This window comes from Mangifera indica, chromosome 6 (assembly GCF_011075055.1).
Source record: "Mangifera indica cultivar Alphonso chromosome 6, CATAS_Mindica_2.1, whole genome shotgun sequence".
Classification (NCBI taxonomy): domain Eukaryota; kingdom Viridiplantae; phylum Streptophyta; class Magnoliopsida; order Sapindales; family Anacardiaceae; genus Mangifera; species Mangifera indica.
In genome coordinates, this window is record NC_058142.1 from 7,305,093 (window position 1) to 7,321,618 (window position 16,526).

Sequence of the window (16,526 nt, forward strand, 5' to 3'; positions counted from 1 at the left end):
TGTTGAACCATTTGAGTCATTGGTATACTTACATTAATTAATTAAGATATCTTCTTTGAGCTGTTTGATTTGAAATATAAGGAAGCATGTTAACTCACCCATCATGTTAATTTCAAATTCACCATGCATCATCTTATAGAAAAAAAAAAAAATCTCTATATAGAAATTCATTAATAACACTGAAAATGATATCACTATGAAGATGCCATGCGTATATCTTTTAATAAATAAGACAAAATTCATATTTCCTTTGAAAAAACCATTTTAAATTAAGAAATTGTTTAACATTCCATACTAAAATAGAAGAACTTGTTTTAAACCACAAACAATTTCTATCAATTTAAAAACATGATTTAAAAATTTATAATTTATATAATTGAGAGATTATCTATTTGAAAAATGCCCTTTTAATATCTATTTGAAAAATGTTAAACATTTGGACTTTATATCAATTTGAGGCGGTGTCATCCGTTTCTAAAATGGGCATTGTGCCTTTTAAAGCAACGAAATCTGAACAATGCCTTAAAATACGAGCTTTAAGATTGGCAAATCTCCGTTGGATTCTAATGACAAGAGGGAGATCGAATCGGCGGGAGATTACATAGAATTTAATAGGATATTTAGTATAATTAAAAAATAAAAAAATAAAAAAATAGCGTAATAATTGTGCTGATTTTTTACAATCTCAGGGCGTCAGCTGCGCTGCGCTGCTCTGCTCTGCACTGCAGCTCTTATATACCGCTTAATTGTTCTCTTTGCAGTGTACCGATTTGACGATCATCATTATGATGCCGCAGAGCCTGTATTTGTTTTTTTTAATTATTATTTCATAAATATAAAATCCAAAAAAAATTAAATGAAAACGTTTTTTTAAGCTTAGACGCATGCAAGAACCTAATCATGTTGTCCTCTCTGTCCCACGCACACCTCCTCCTTTCTTTCATGCCTTTAGTATTTTATAAGTTTCTCTTTTTTCCATTAATGCCCCTGTACTTGCCTCTTTATTACACCCTTCTCCATCCCCCCCCATGTTAGGTAAGGTTATTACAATCCTTTTTTCTTTTAATATTGTTTTTTTGTTCTTTTTTATCCCTTTAATTTTATAGAAAATCTGGTTAGTAAACTGTTGTGTCCAGATAAAATAATTAATTACTTTTGATAAATAAATAATATTATATATATTTATTTTAATTATATAAATAAATATATATATATTATTTTATAATTAAATATCAAATTATTTTTAATTTAAAATTATATTTATATTAATTTAGAAGATCTCTATCTCTTTTTTGATATCATTAAAAGATGTTTCTCTTTATTTCTGTCTAAAAATTATCTTTGTTAATAAAATGACAATATTTTTTATTTTTTTGTTTTTATCAATAAAGAGATGATTTTTTTTAATTGATAAAAATAAAAATTCATTTATTAAATATGATAATTGGTTTCCGTCTCGTCTTTAGGTAAATTACCGAGAAAAGGGAAAAGGACCGTAAAGATTTAAAAGAGAAATGTCCATTTTTGAAAATTCAGAAACTTTGGGTCATTCAAGGAAAATTATGATTAAGGGTAATTGAGTAATTACAGAGTTCTCACCAATTGGGAGAAGGAAAAACTATGAACTGCCATTTTCCAACACAGTGGAAAGGTGGAAGACCATCAGAGCCGAAAGTGACGAACCATGAAAACCCCCAACAACAAAAACAAAGAGTAAAACACCAAAAGCAAAAACCCAATCTAGGTGAATGTAATGTAAAAACAAAACCAACCAAAGCTGCACTGCACAAACCACACAGCAAAAGCAAAAACCACCAAAGTATACTTTTCTTGCTTTTGCCTTTTATTTACTTCTCTCACAACTAGGACGAAAACAAAAGCTCTAGCTGGATGTATTTGTTTTTGTATTTTCATTCACTCTCATAAACACATCTCTTGCTTTCATAAACACAAAAAACCCAGATGTTGATTTTTGGCTTTGTGCCTCGGTGAGCTGTAGACTTTAAGGAAGATAATAATGTTGTTTCAGAGGTTAGGGACAATTCATGAGTATGGAGAACGTTGAAACGTTTCGATCTGTTTTGTGGCTGTGTAGCTGAGAGATCTTGCGGACGGTGCTTTATGTTTTTGTTGCTTTCGTGTTTAGGTGCTGGTGAGTCCGATATGAGTAGCTGAGTGGAATCGGTAGCGAGCGAGCTAAGGGGAGAGAAAGCAATCGAATCAAGGAGAAACGTCTTGTTCGAAACGTTTCGACGGTTTCTAGTTTTGATGTTTTAGGAAAGCGTCGTTATATTCTGGTGATAATTTTTTTCTGGGATTTGAGCATAAACTTGGAGGAATCGGTGTCTGGTGGAACGAGAATTACCACCCGGGTGCGAAACGTTTCTTGGGGTTTTTCTGTCTTTGATGCATTGGAAAACGCTGGAAATGTTTTCATAAACAGATCGTTGAGTGCTGAAAGCTCTGATCTCGAAGGATTTATGCGTTTATTGTGTTTGGGGCTGTCTCATAGTGACAAAACAAGAATGACTGCGTAACGAATCAGGAAATCCTTGTCTCATGTCGTATTTATCTTAACACTTTAATATATTAAAGTTCTAAAATTGGATATAAATTTATGGAGCATATGCATTTTAGCGAAGCCCCCTCAAAATTTGTTCTTCGTTTTAAGCTATAAAGGGTTTGGATATTTTGTTTGAGGAAAAGTAGCTACTTGTGTTTGTTTTAATTTTTTTTTATTTTGCTTGTGTTATAACGTGTATCAAGTGCTTAAAATTGTTTTAAAGGAGGAGAAACCATTAGTGCTTGGCTTAGGTTTTTTGTGGGTATTGCAATCTGCTTATTCCCCATTGGTGCATATTTTGGTACCCTTGAAGAGGTAGAAGTTTGTGAGCTCATGATTAAGGGGTTTTTAGCACTTGGTGGGTAATGTCAATTAGTGCACAAGGTGTTTGAAACTGTGAGCGAAGAAGTGAAGCTACCTGTCTTTGTGCTAGTTTGAATCATTGTGGAGATTTGTGAATTTTGGTGGTGAAATTTGAAGATGGCGATGTCCTGCAAGGATGGTAAATCAGCAACCTTGGACAATGGCAAGTATGTAAGGTACACACCTGAGCAGGTTGACGCTCTTGAGAGGCTCTATCATGAGTGCCCAAAACCCAGTTCAATTCGCCGCCAACAGTTGATAAGGGAGTGCCCTATCCTTTGTCACATTGAACCCAAACAAATAAAAGTGTGGTTCCAGAACAGAAGGTATGCATGGTTTGCGAGTTAATGTTGTGAAGTTACTTAAGAATAGTGCAATTATGTACCTGTATTGGAGTTAGGAAATGAAACTGCAGACTCTTATGATTGGATTATTCTGTTACCCTAGAGACTGGAAATCCTGTTTAAACTTAGTTTCACTTCTTAATTCTCTGGGTATTTGGTAGTAACATTGTATCGTGTTTTACTATTTCAGATGCAGAGAAAAGCAAAGGAAAGAGGCCTCCCGCCTTCAAGCTGTGAATAGAAAGTTGACAGCTATGAACAAGCTGTTAATGGAGGAGAATGATAGGTTGCAGAAGCAGGTGTCACAACTGGTTTATGAGAACGGATACTTCCGTCAACATACCCAAAATGTAAGAATATATTTTCTTCTTTTTGCTTTAAAATTTTACTTGTTTCCAATCATCGGCTATTTGGTTTGTGAGGATTTGTTGGAATAGAAAGGGAAAAATAATTCTTTTTATGCAATTTCTAGGAAGCCTGATGAACTCAACTGCATTGTTGTTATTTTATCCTGTTGAATTTTGTGGAAATTGGAAATATAAGGGTTGCTTTCTTACAGACAACGCTTCCAACCAAAGATACAAGCTGTGAATCAGTGGTGACGAGTGGTCAACACCATTTGACACCTCAGCATCCGCCTAGGGATGCTAGTCCTGCAGGGTGAGTTAGTGGGTATATGGTTGTTAAGTCATTTTCTGTCTTCGTTTTTTGTACCACTTTGATGTGTGTGCTTGTTTGTGAGTTATCAATTCATGCTTGTATTCTTTCAGGCTTTTGTCCATTGCAGAAGAGACTTTAACAGAGTTTCTTTCAAAGGCCACTGGAACTGCTGTTGAGTGGGTCCAAATGCCTGGAATGAAGGTATCTCTTGACTTTTTCTTTTACTTTTTTTTTTTTTTTTTTAAGTATGTAATTGAGTTCGCTTTTCCAATTATCTAATAAAGAAAAGTTAAAGATTGGCCTAGGAGAAAACTAAAACATATAAGTGTAAGTGAAAGAAAAAAAGATTCTAAACCTTGCTGCATGCTATGCTTTTGAATGTTACGCCTGGTTCGGTGGTGTTGGGGAGGAATGAATGTGGGGAGTGAGTGGAAATAGTGGGACCACAATAGATATGATGTTTATATTTTTTCTCTATTTTATTATCTTGCAGTAAAGGGTTGACATTTAGTTTGGTTGAATAACAAGATTTTAATCTGTTTCTTAAGACCCTCTATTTTTAACTTCCTTTTCTTTTCATGAATAGCCTGGTCCGGATTCCGTTGGAATCGTTGCTATTTCTCATAGTTGCAGTGGAGTGGCAGCTCGAGCCTGTGGCCTGGTGGGTCTAGAGCCTACTAGGGTAAGTACATCTGATTTCCTCTTGTCTGTGATAATCTTTCAGTAAAATTGTTGGTACTCAGGAATGACTATGTTCATTTCAGGTCGTAGAAATCCTCAAGGATCGGCCTTCGTGGTTTCGCGATTGCCGAGCTGTGGATGTTCTGAGTGTGCTGCCAACTGCCAATAGTGGAACCATTGAGCTGCTATACATGCAGGTAAGAAATGATTATTTTGTACATATAATACTGCTTGGAGCATTGTTATTTGGAACTATTGAATGATGCCTTTGTCTGGTTGTACATTTAGCTCTATGCGCTGACTACATTGGCACCAGCTCGCGACTTTTGGTTGTTGCGCTATACTACTGTTTTAGAAGATGGTAGCCTTGTGGTATGTAATACATATTGTTACAATGTGATTCATTGTGAGACCAAATATTATGTGGCATGGATGGCACACACCCATCCATGTTCATACTTTTCTATTATTATTTTTCACTAATCTGATGTTTCCTTTGATTTCTTGCTCAGGTTTGTGAGAGATCCCTGAAGAATACACAAAATGGTCCCAGCATGCCACCAGTGCAGCATTTTGTTAGAGCAGAAATGCTACCAAGCGGGTACCTGATCCGTCCTTGTGAAGGAGGTGGTTCAATTATACATATTGTTGATCATATGGATTTGGAGGTACCTCTCTTTCATATCAAAATTTATCTTTCACATTGTTATGTGGTTAATAAAAAGGAATTCCACTTGACTGTAAAGAACTAATTATGCATGTTTATTTTGACATATAGCCATGGAGTGTGCCTGAAGTTTTGCGTCCACTTTATGAATCATCAACGGTTCTTGCCCAAAAGACAACAATGGCAGTAAGATTTTCATTCACTTTCAGCATGGTTTCACTGATCTTTCACAAGGTGATGATTTTCAATGGTGTTTCTCACATCTCTATTCAGGCTCTACGCCAGCTGAGGCAGATAGGCCAGGAGGTTTCTCAGTCTAATGTTACTGGCTGGGGAAGGCGACCTGCAGCTCTACGAGCACTTAGCCAGCGGTTGAGCAGGCTAGTATCTCTAATGTGACATCCCATGCAGTTAGTAAATAATTATCTAGTATTTAAATGTGATGGATGATTCCTGATAGGGGCTTCAATGAGGCCGTCAATGGATTTACTGATGAGGGATGGACAATGATGGGAAATGATGGCATGGATGATGTTACTATCCTTGTGAACTTGTCTCCTGAAAAGCTAATGGGTTTAAACCTTTCCTTTGGTAATGGGTTTCCAGCTGTCAGCAATGCAGTCTTATGTGCTAAGGCATCAATGCTTTTGCAGGTTAGTATACAGAAAATATTTCTTCTTTTACTTGTGGCTTTTTGTTGGCTATGCTATTGGTAGTATTGTCTAAAGGAAAAGCACATAGCAAACCATATCTGTTGAATTGTTTGGCTTTGAATGGGTCATTATCAAGTTGAACCAACTTTACTTTCTAATACTAATTATTTTGTTGGCTATTTCATTCAGAATGTGCCCCCTGCAATCCTTCTACGGTTTTTGCGAGAGCACAGGTCAGAGTGGGCTGACAATAGTATTGATGTTTACTCAGCCGCAGCTATCAAGGTTGGTCCCTGTAGCTTTGCAGGGTCCAGAGTTGGAGGTTTTGGGGGCCAAGTTATTCTGCCACTCGCTCATACTATTGAACATGAAGAGGTAAGTATAATGATACTTTTGGCTATCCTCAATATTTTATTGATACTACATTGTTGTTTCTTATGCATTTTTGTGATATAAGGAAAGATGTTTCCTTTTTCCTTTTTCTAAGATATATATTTGGACATGATGGCTTTTTTGTTTCTTTCACTTTGTAGTTCTTGGAGGTCATCAAGTTGGAAGGTGTTGGCCATTCTCCTGAAGATGCTATAATGCCTAGAGACATGTTTCTCTTGCAAGTAAGTGTCATTCTTTATATTGTTTTCCTAGGTCATCTCTCCAGAGTCCAATTTGTCCACTTACAGGTTTTACAGTAATTTAGCTTTATTTAGTTTGCTTTGTCTAACTTTTGTTAAGAAAGCAAGAATAGTTGCCTCTAAAGTATGCGGTGGACTCTAGTTACCTATATAGACCTAGATATGAGTATGTTGTGGGTGTCTCTGAGTATCATGCTTGTTTGACCTTAAATTATGCTGTACAGTATGTGACAAATCATGGATGTTTTCAATTTTGTTTTCTTTTACTTCCTTGATAAAAGGTAGAAGCAAGTGCCTGTGTAATAAAACATGTTAATTGTTTGTTTCCATTGGTGTTGAAATGGCTAATCATTTTGGAAGCTTATGAGAACATACTTACTTGTGATGAATAAATTCCCCACTTCCTATTTCCCAAGCTTAGCTTGTCCATCAAAACTAAGTATAAAAAACTTTGATCAGCTAGTTTGCAATGTTCACACAGAATTAACCTTCTGGTACAATTTGTAGTATTCAAGTTGTTGCAGAAGCAATATCTACAATTACAGAAAAGAATTTTACTTTTGAATGCATGTTCTTGATTAGTTTATGCATCTGAACACTTATACAGCATGATTAGATACACTTAAGTTGTCTTTGATATTTGGTCTTCAAAATGACTTTATTGTTGATCTCTTGGTAAATTTTCCTCTGCTTTATAGCTCTGTAGTGGGATGGACGAGAATGCTATTGGCACCTGTGCTGAACTTATATTTGCTCCCATTGATGCTTCATTTGCTGATGATGCTCCTCTTCTACCATCTGGTTTTCGCATCATTCCTCTTGATTCTGGAAAGGTTGGTAAATAAATTACATTGTTGCATAAACAGTTCTATTTATTTTTGTATTAACCATCAAGAACATCCCTAATTGATGCCGTGCAAAATATCTCAGGAAGCCTCTAGTCCAAACCGCACCTTGGACCTTGCTTCTGCTCTTGAGATTGGCCCAGCTGGAAATAGAGCGTCTAGTGACTATTCTGCCAATTCTAGCTGCATGAGATCAGTGATGACAATAGCATTTGAATTTGCATTTGAAAGTCACATGCAGGATCATGTGGCATCCATGGCTCGGCAATATGTCCGCAGCATTATATCATCTGTTCAGAGGGTTGCATTAGCACTCTCTCCATCTCATTTAAGTTCACATGCTGGTCTTCGGACACCTTTGGGCACCCCTGAAGCACAGACGCTTGCTCGTTGGATCTGCCAGAGTTATAGGTATGCTGTTTGTTTGTTTTTCAATTTTGAATAATGTAAGATCCACATCAATTATTTATGCTTACTGGACAATACCTTTCTGTGAGCAAATTTGCTGCCAAACATATTTTTGTTGCAAATGCTTTGTATTCTGTGTCATTTACAGTACCAAGTCATGAATAATTGTGTCATATGGATGTTGAATTTAATTTTATGCACAACAGAAAACATAACAGCAAATTTAATTTTAGATTGTTTCTGTTTTTTTCGCTTTTATGATATTACACTATCAAAAATTGCTGTTGAAAATGTACACTGGTGCGAAGAAAACTGCTTCAATGTTTTGTTCCATAAGCAGAACTTTCACTGTCTGTATTTTTTATTTTAAATTTTGCAGGTGTTATTTGGGTGTGGACCTGCACAAATCCAACGGTGAAGGAAGTGAATCCATTCTGAAAACCCTGTGGCATCACACAGATGCTATCATGTGCTGCTCTCTGAAGGTGTGCATCACAACCCCCTTCATTTTTTCTTGCCCCATGATAAATGAATTCTTTGAATAGGGAATTATAATTTCTAGGGCCAAAGAGATCATATCATGTAAAATTCTAGTATTCTCTATTACTTAGGAGGCCCACATGGTACTTGAAAAGGAGACACTAGAAAGCATGTGAATCAGCATGAAGATATATGATAGAATTTTTTTAATTTCATTCTTTAGCTGCATAGTTTTCTGCCAAAAGAAATAATCAAGAACCCAGGAATCTTTATCTTAATAGATCATAGCCATCATGCATAACATTTTTATGTGAAGTTTTCAACCTTTTACAGTTAGGCCAGTCCTGTTTGACATCAAAGTTTATGATGCAGGCATTGCCCATTTTCACTTTTGCAAATCAGGCAGGACTTGACATGCTTGAGACAACCTTGGTTGCACTGCAAGACATAACTCTGGAAAAGATATTTGATGATCATGGACGAAAGACTCTCTTCTCAGAGTTCCCACAGATAATGCAACAGGTTCGATAATTCTTTCAGTTTTCACTGTAGAAAAAATAAAGAACGGGATACCTTTTCATAGGGAGATTAATACAAAATAATCTTAAGATATTATTTATTGAATAGAGTTTTGCTCTTTGTAGGGGTTTGCTTGTCTTCAAGGCGGCATCTGTTTGTCAAGCATGGGCAGACCGGTTTCTTATGAACGTGCAGTGGCATGGAAGGTATTGAATGAAGAAGAGACTGCACATTGCATCTGCTTTATGTTCATTAACTGGTCTTTTGTCTGATATTTGGAGCAGCCATGGATAGACAGAAAATACTTTGAAAACACAGTTTATATTTTGCTGGCTTGTTTAAACTTTAGGCCATGAAAGCCTTAAAATACTTTCCTACTAAAACAGATAAGGTTGTTAGGCCTCCTCTTGCTTTTCTCTGAACTTGCCTTGTGTTGCTTGGAATATATTTGTAATGAATATGCAACATGAAACTTCATTGGGTTTGCAAAATCTTGTATTTTTGTCGTTGTATCTGGGGCCACTTCTGTTTTTTCGGTAACAAAAATCTCTTCTGATTTTGGAGAATGTTTTCTTGATAGAGCACTGAAAATGGAGAAACCCCTTCTGGTTATTTCTTAAACAATTTCATATCTGTTGTATTAAACTACTCAAAACGTGTTTTTGTTGATGCTTTAAAGTCTCTGTTAGGTTTTGAATATTTGTGTTTCTTGATGAGGCCTTAAGAGCTGTTTCTCATACAATTAAACATGTTTTATTTGTTTTAAGAATTAGAAAACAAAAACAACAAAAATGGTTTGGGAAAATATATATGGATGGGATGAAACGGTTTACGAGAATTATGAGTATAATATGATAAATTGTTCGTAAAAAGTATAATCATAAATATATAAAAAATATATATATATATATATATATATATATATATATATATATTATTTAAAAATATGATAATATTAATTAATTTTAGTATCCTCTATGGTTTTTCAAATTAAAGTATTTAATTAATTTTTAAACAGTAATGGATTTGGATTTTCAAATTGTTGTCTCAATATTCTCAAACATAAGACAGTGTCAATATTTAATCTCAAATATAACATAATTAATTAATAAAATATCATAATTAATTTTTTTATTTCAAATAAAGATTTAAAAATAATAGATTATTTAGATTTCATTTTTATTATCAATAGTTAAATTTCAAGTTATATAAAAATCGTACTTAAAAAATTGAAAAAAGAAAAAGAAAAACAATCCAAAAATAAATATTAATAAAAAAAACTTAAACCCTAAATAAAATTATTTCCAAGAAATTAAATTATATATCCAAAATCTCTATATTGTCACTCCTTATTTGCCCTAATTAAATGAAATTTCAAGTTCTAGTGTGTATTTTACATAACATAATTAATTCGATTTGTTTTTTTCATAAATGAACTAAGATTGAACTATCTTGACAAATAATAGAAATAAAAAATTATTTATTAGACCACTATCATTCTAAATCAAAATTTTCTTTACAATCAAAACAATAAAGACTAAAACCTATTATTGTAAGATTATTTTGGTATAAATTTGACAAAGTAATCTTGATTATTCACCGATATGGACTATCTTTTCTAAGGATTAATAAATTGAAGGATAGAATACTGAGTTATAGAAATTGGAAAATTCAAAAAAAAAAATTGTATATTAATTTTGGAAGAAAAGAAATACAATTTGCCACCGCTCAGATTGAGTTTTATAGATTTCAATAAAACTATGAGTATATACTTTTGATACATAATTTGTATATATATATAATGTGACATCATGTGATTTAACGATTTTAAATTAAAAATGAGGTAACACCCAATAATATAATGATGCATTATCTTTGCACCAAAATTGTATATTAATAATGTATACATAACATTATTTCAATTAAAAAAATATAACAATATATAATATGGTTGTTTAATACAATAAGCATATAAAATATGTGTTTTATATATTTTAGATTTAAAGATTTGTTTGAACGTGTTTAAAATGATAAAATACGGTAAATACAAATAATACGAATATTTATTGACTAAGATGAAATGACTTATTGTTGATATAACAACAAAAAAACAAGGAAATATGTTTCATTTGTGATGATCGATGCATGATTTTTATGTTTTACATATTTGGCAATAGTTTTCATACTTTAATTCAAAAAAGAAGCAATAATTACATATAAGCTCTTGGGCAATACATGGTGCTTTTACTAAGTGAATTCCGGATTTTAGGCTATATCAATTTAGATTTATAAATTTTAATCTTGGCAAATTAAATAAAATATGAGAAATACGATTTAAGGTGGCCCTCACGACTCTTTCACTGTGGGAGCTTAACCAATGAGGTATTGTAAATGGTAGTGTAACCTTGCTATCACGATTCCACTAAAATTCAGTTTTATATTGCTTCGATTTGTTAAAAAAAAAAACCCCAAAAGTTAATAAAATTTTTGAAATATTAGAATTTCAAAGTGAAGCTCTAGATTTAAGTTTCTGTCATACAAGTGAAACTTAATTTACTTAGTATAATAATTATATACTTGATACAATGATTATGAATTTAATTACTATACTTTAAATTTATCTGTTTAATAAATAAACACGGACGTCTTTAGTTAAAAAATAAATAAATAAAACATTATAAATTACTGCTAAAAATTAAAGTCCATTTAAAAAATAACAACATGGAATTGATAACTTATATTTTCAGGAGAATAGGGTTATTGTAACGCAATTTCATTAATTGATTCAGAGCATCCCACAGACACTTTTTCAAACTAAAATTCAAATTTTGTATTTTCAATATCTATTATAGATTTCCCTTTGGTGTACGATCTCTCATGATTCTTGTGAGCTACCGGATGTCATTGGGTATATTTAAACAAATAAATATTTGTGTTGTGAATCTTTCATGTGCTAAAAAGAAAATACAAATTCCGAAATCCAAAAAATAATTGGGTTTACACAATATAATTCCGGAAATTTCTTGTTTATCAAGGGAAGGAAAGAAAAATAAGGAGACAACTCCTATCCAAATGTAAACAACACTACATTTTATTTAATCATAAACATCCAATACATGAATTTGTACATGAAAATTAATTAATTAAAGACCAACATCTAATTAATCAAGCAGGCTACAAGTTCCCAATAAGAGGGAAAAAAGAGTACTATTTTTGCACTTTGAGCAAGCCTAGTAGGGTCCTTAGAAGGCAACTCAATGGCTATATATAGCTCCACATCAAAAACCCTAGAACTTGATTGAAAGATGGAGATATAACCAAATGGAAACAAAGGAAAGAAAACTCTCCTTTGTCCAAAAGAAAAAAAAGTTGCCAGAAAACCCTAAAAACTCTGTTGATGAAAGGGTCCTGCATCCTAAAAATGATTCAAGGGACCGAATTTGAGTACACTAGATATTCAAATCCAATCTTGCTTATTAAAATTTGGAGTTAATTATGATATAGTTAATCAGTAAAGCTAGGAGGAGGGTGACAAATATAAACCCTCCAAAAGCACATACTTTTGGCAATTCTGAAATTAAAAGGCCGCCTTAATTTGCAATTGTAAGATCCTTAATCTCCCTTGTGATAGCAGGGATGCAGCTTGAGCTCCGTGCAATCCCTCCTTTGTTTTGCCCTCCCTTATAGGGGCTAAAGGACTTTGTCCTAAGTCCCCTCCCCTCCAATCTTGAACTCTTCTTGAAGAGCTCTCTCATGGCCTCAGCCTGGAACAAAACCGGATACGCCCTTCCGAATTTGTTAAACCTGGCGCATGCATTAATATGCGCATTCAATGCATCATCTCTTTTGCCTCCGTTTTTGTCCATCTCCTCCTTCACCGCCTCCGCACACAGCCCACATATCCACTTCCCCGAGAACTTGTTTCGCACGCGGTCGATGTACTCCGGCGTGCACTCTTCACACATCCCACAACACTCGCATTTGGCGTCCTCAACCTCAGATATCGGAGGAAGACTCGCTTGCGATTTGATGTTATCTATCTCCTCCCTGCTCAGTTGGAAGGAAATGTCAGATATGGCTCGACTTAAACTATCGTTCGAGATTCGTGGAGGCTTGGAGAAGCTGTTGTTGCGAGGTGCAGTGAAATGGGTTGCAATGGATTCTCCGTTAGGTGCCATGTTGATGATTTCAGGAGTAAGCCAGAAGTTGAAGAGTGTATGCTTGGAATGGTGAAGAAGGTAAGGCTGATGAAGAGTTATTTATAACAGATCGTTTGGAATCTGGAACGCTGAAGTTTTTGTGGATATTGGAGATTCACATGTCATCTATCAGTGCAAGCGTGAAGAAGCGTGAACATGCTTGACTTTTGAACAAAGACTAATGAGAAAAAGCAAACTGTTAATTAGTTGGTGATGGTGATGATGATAATGAACCACATATCAACAACTTTCATATAATCAGCTAAAATTTAATTTTCTTTTTCACTTTTTTTTTCTTGGTATTCCTCTTTAAGCAGTGTGACCGGTAATAAATCTTTCCTACCTTATTGATACAAACTGACATTACATTTAATTTGTATGAACAATTTAATAACATTTGGTTATGCTATGAATTACCATAAATTATAATCGGATTTAAATCGAGTTTATTCAAATTTGTATTTGAACTCAACTTAAACAAATCCAAAACAAGTTTGATAGACACGAACACAAACCTGAGTCCAAACTGTTTATGTTAAAGGAAACGAATTCGAACCCAAACCTGAGTTGTGAAACCCAACAACTTCCCCGGCTCCACAGCCGCATGAGCTCGCCAGCTTGTTTTAAAAGATACCGTATGTTTAATGTTCTGCGGTCTTGTTTGATAAACTTTGAATTACATTTTCACAGAAGACGAAATTTTTCTTTCTTTCGCCATTCTCCTTTTGCATTCTCCAGACTCCAGCCTTAAAAGTTATGCAATGCAACACTGTCTCTGAAACTGAAAGAAAAAAAACACAAGTGAAAAACCATCACAGACTCAAGCGTTCATTAGTTCTAGTCTGTGTTCGGCAATTAATTAAGAGATTTGTATAATTCAGTTTAAATAGTAAGACTGAATTGAACCGTTTAGATATTACAGTTTGGTTTAATTTAGTAACGGAACAAAATTTGACAGAATTTTTTAATAAACAATTAAATGTATAACTTATTTTTTTATATTTATTTTATTATTTTCTTTACATGTATATTATATATATATTTCATATTTATTTTACATTCATCTTGAAGGGGTAAATCTTAAATTCAATGACTAATCTCACAATCACTAAACTAGATAAGTCAAAAATATTATTTTGATATGTCGTTAAGGGGACTTGAACCCAAACTCTTCGTTTTAGAGTCCAATCTTTTTTCTTTGTTTCTAATTTTGTAATTCTATTCTGGTTGATGATCACTATTACTTTCTAAACCTGAGCTCGGGCTTATGCTCAGTTCTTCATCAACCAAGTGAAATTCAAACTCAATTGAGTTTGAATTTGACTTAACTAGATTTGAGTCCAATCATAACCATTTTAATCGTATTTATAGAAAGAACTACTTTTCCATTAACATCATATGCAAAATCCGCTATAAATCTCTGCATTAAATGACAGATCAATGGGACAAAAAATCTGCGGGCAGTCACGAGAAGGCCCACAGTAACCGTATAATCCTTAGCCAATAATGCAGATGAACAGGAAGACGAAAGAAAGCAAGAACATATAAATCTATATCTCACCGTTACAGCCACAAGAAACTGTTATGGTAGTTGAGCCTAAATCACGAGCTGCTAAATCACCCCACTTGCACACATTCATCAAAAAAGAGTGGTAGTTGAAGCTGGCTGCCTATGGATTAAAGCGATTAGCAGTATTCTAGATAGTTAATGCCTTCAATGTGAGTTGATTGAGGCATTTCATTTATAACTGTAGCAACAACCCTTGATCCTTCATCATGTGACTGAAAGCTGAAAAGTCACCATGCAAAATATCTTCCATTTTCAAGGTAAGGGTCCGTAGAATTCTGGTTCTGGGCTTTGGCCTATGTCCCAGGCTTGATTGCTGGTCTATCCATCCATCCATCTCTAATTATTTTATCGAAATTATATTTTATGTTAAAATTTTCTACTTACAAGATGACAGGCTAATAATTTTTTTACAGAATGCATATTTAGCATGTTTTACAAACCTAAAATAAACTAATTACATCTGCAATGTTTGATATTGGAGTACTACTGGGTGTATAATTTTATACATAAATAACGACGTATCATCATGTGATTGGATAGTTAAAAATTAAAGATAAAATAATATTCAATTACATGATAACATATTATTATTTGTGTATAAAGTTATATACGAAAATTGTGCCATAGATTTATTGTTGATATTATTATTTAGTAAGCAATACCCCACATGCATGTGAAAGCCACATCGTCTCCTTTCAACTTTATTGGTTAATCTGAATCCTCATATTTGGGTTAAGCTGTACAAAATAAGTTCAATAAATTCTCATTTTCATTTAAATTTGTCAAATAACCCATAAATAAAGTTTAGGACACTAATAGGAAGGATTATACATTGATTATCTAAATTGTATCATTTTGTATTCATCTAGAATCATTTGATAGTTCATAAATTAATCATATTTTTGTGTTAAAACAAAGGTCGTAAGACTATTTCCCCTCAAGGTTTGCTGAAAGGACAATTTTCCACCCTTTTAAGTAAAAAAAAAAAAAACAAATCCTCACATATTATTTACTTTCGTTAATGATTTTGAAAGCAAAAAAGTAAAAATGTCATTTTGCATATATTTTTCTATTTTATCTTTTTCCTTTTCTTTCTATTTTCTCTTTTCCCATTTATTCTTTTTATTTTTATTCTCCCATTTTTTTCCTATTTTCTTTTTTCAAAAGTTTGGGAGTGAATTATAATTTTTTGAAATATATGGGTGTTAATAAAATTTTTAGGAAATTCTAAAAAGCTTAGGAGTGTTTTTAAATTTTAAATTTTCAAAATGCCCATGAAAAATATAAAAAGTGACAATTACACTCCCAAATAAATTACCAAGATACAATATTATAGTAAATAAAATCTCTCTAAGGTCTAACAAGATCTTATAAAGCTCAAATCCATCGTTTGGAGACTTAGATGTGATTCACTCTATACTACCTTCTATCATACTAAGTGATCTAAAGTTAATCATCACTATATTTGTATTTTCATTCAAATGTTGCATCATGTTTGATAATAAATTGTTGGCACTTCTTCATCTATGTCTACATTTGTATATATGTGTCTGATGAATATCTTTAGATTAGTAAAATTGTGGTAACGGGGATCAACATATAGCTTAATCATGATAACCATGTGAACATATATTGTGGCCAATTTATAAACATTTGTACTCTCAATATTATCTTGACTAAGGACACAAATAATATAGTAAAGTTATCATTTTATTGAATGATCTTACCAAAAGATAGCAACAAATGTTACTTATAAAGGTTGTTTGTGACGATTTAGTATAACAAATGGGTGTGTATTGACTGCAAATTCACTAGAGTGACACATTAAAGAAATTCATGTAGATGGTAATCCTAATATCTATGAAATATATTCTTTAATAGACAGTGGTGCATATGATCCTTAGAATTGGGATTATCAAAGCATCTCGTGCACCAATTGATC

The 16,526-nt window shown here is 33.3% G+C and overlaps 2 protein-coding genes across 2 annotated transcripts; one reads left to right on the top strand and one right to left on the bottom strand.

Moving 5' to 3' along the window:
- The first annotated feature begins 1,691 nt into the window (after window positions 1-1,691).
- On the top strand, window positions 1,692-9,306 carry LOC123219023 (homeobox-leucine zipper protein ATHB-15). The gene is made up of 18 exons (XM_044640679.1): window positions 1,692-3,252; window positions 3,461-3,620; window positions 3,830-3,930; window positions 4,041-4,131; window positions 4,517-4,612; window positions 4,695-4,808; window positions 4,900-4,983; window positions 5,124-5,279; window positions 5,390-5,464; window positions 5,552-5,658; window positions 5,739-5,931; window positions 6,121-6,306; window positions 6,465-6,545; window positions 7,262-7,396; window positions 7,494-7,819; window positions 8,196-8,301; window positions 8,669-8,818; window positions 8,941-9,306. The coding sequence occupies exons 1-18, from the start codon at window positions 3,044-3,046 to the stop codon at window positions 9,085-9,087; spliced, it is 2,517 nt and encodes an 838-aa protein (XP_044496614.1). The 5' UTR covers window positions 1,692-3,043; the 3' UTR covers window positions 9,088-9,306.
- Window positions 9,307-11,884: 2,578 nt separating this feature from the next.
- LOC123218632 lies at window positions 11,885-13,074 on the bottom strand. The gene has a single exon (XM_044640142.1). It carries the CDS (start codon window positions 12,991-12,993, stop codon window positions 12,406-12,408), a length of 588 nt encoding a protein of 195 aa, XP_044496077.1. The 5' UTR covers window positions 12,994-13,074; the 3' UTR covers window positions 11,885-12,405.
- Window positions 13,075-16,526: the final 3,452 nt, after the last annotated feature.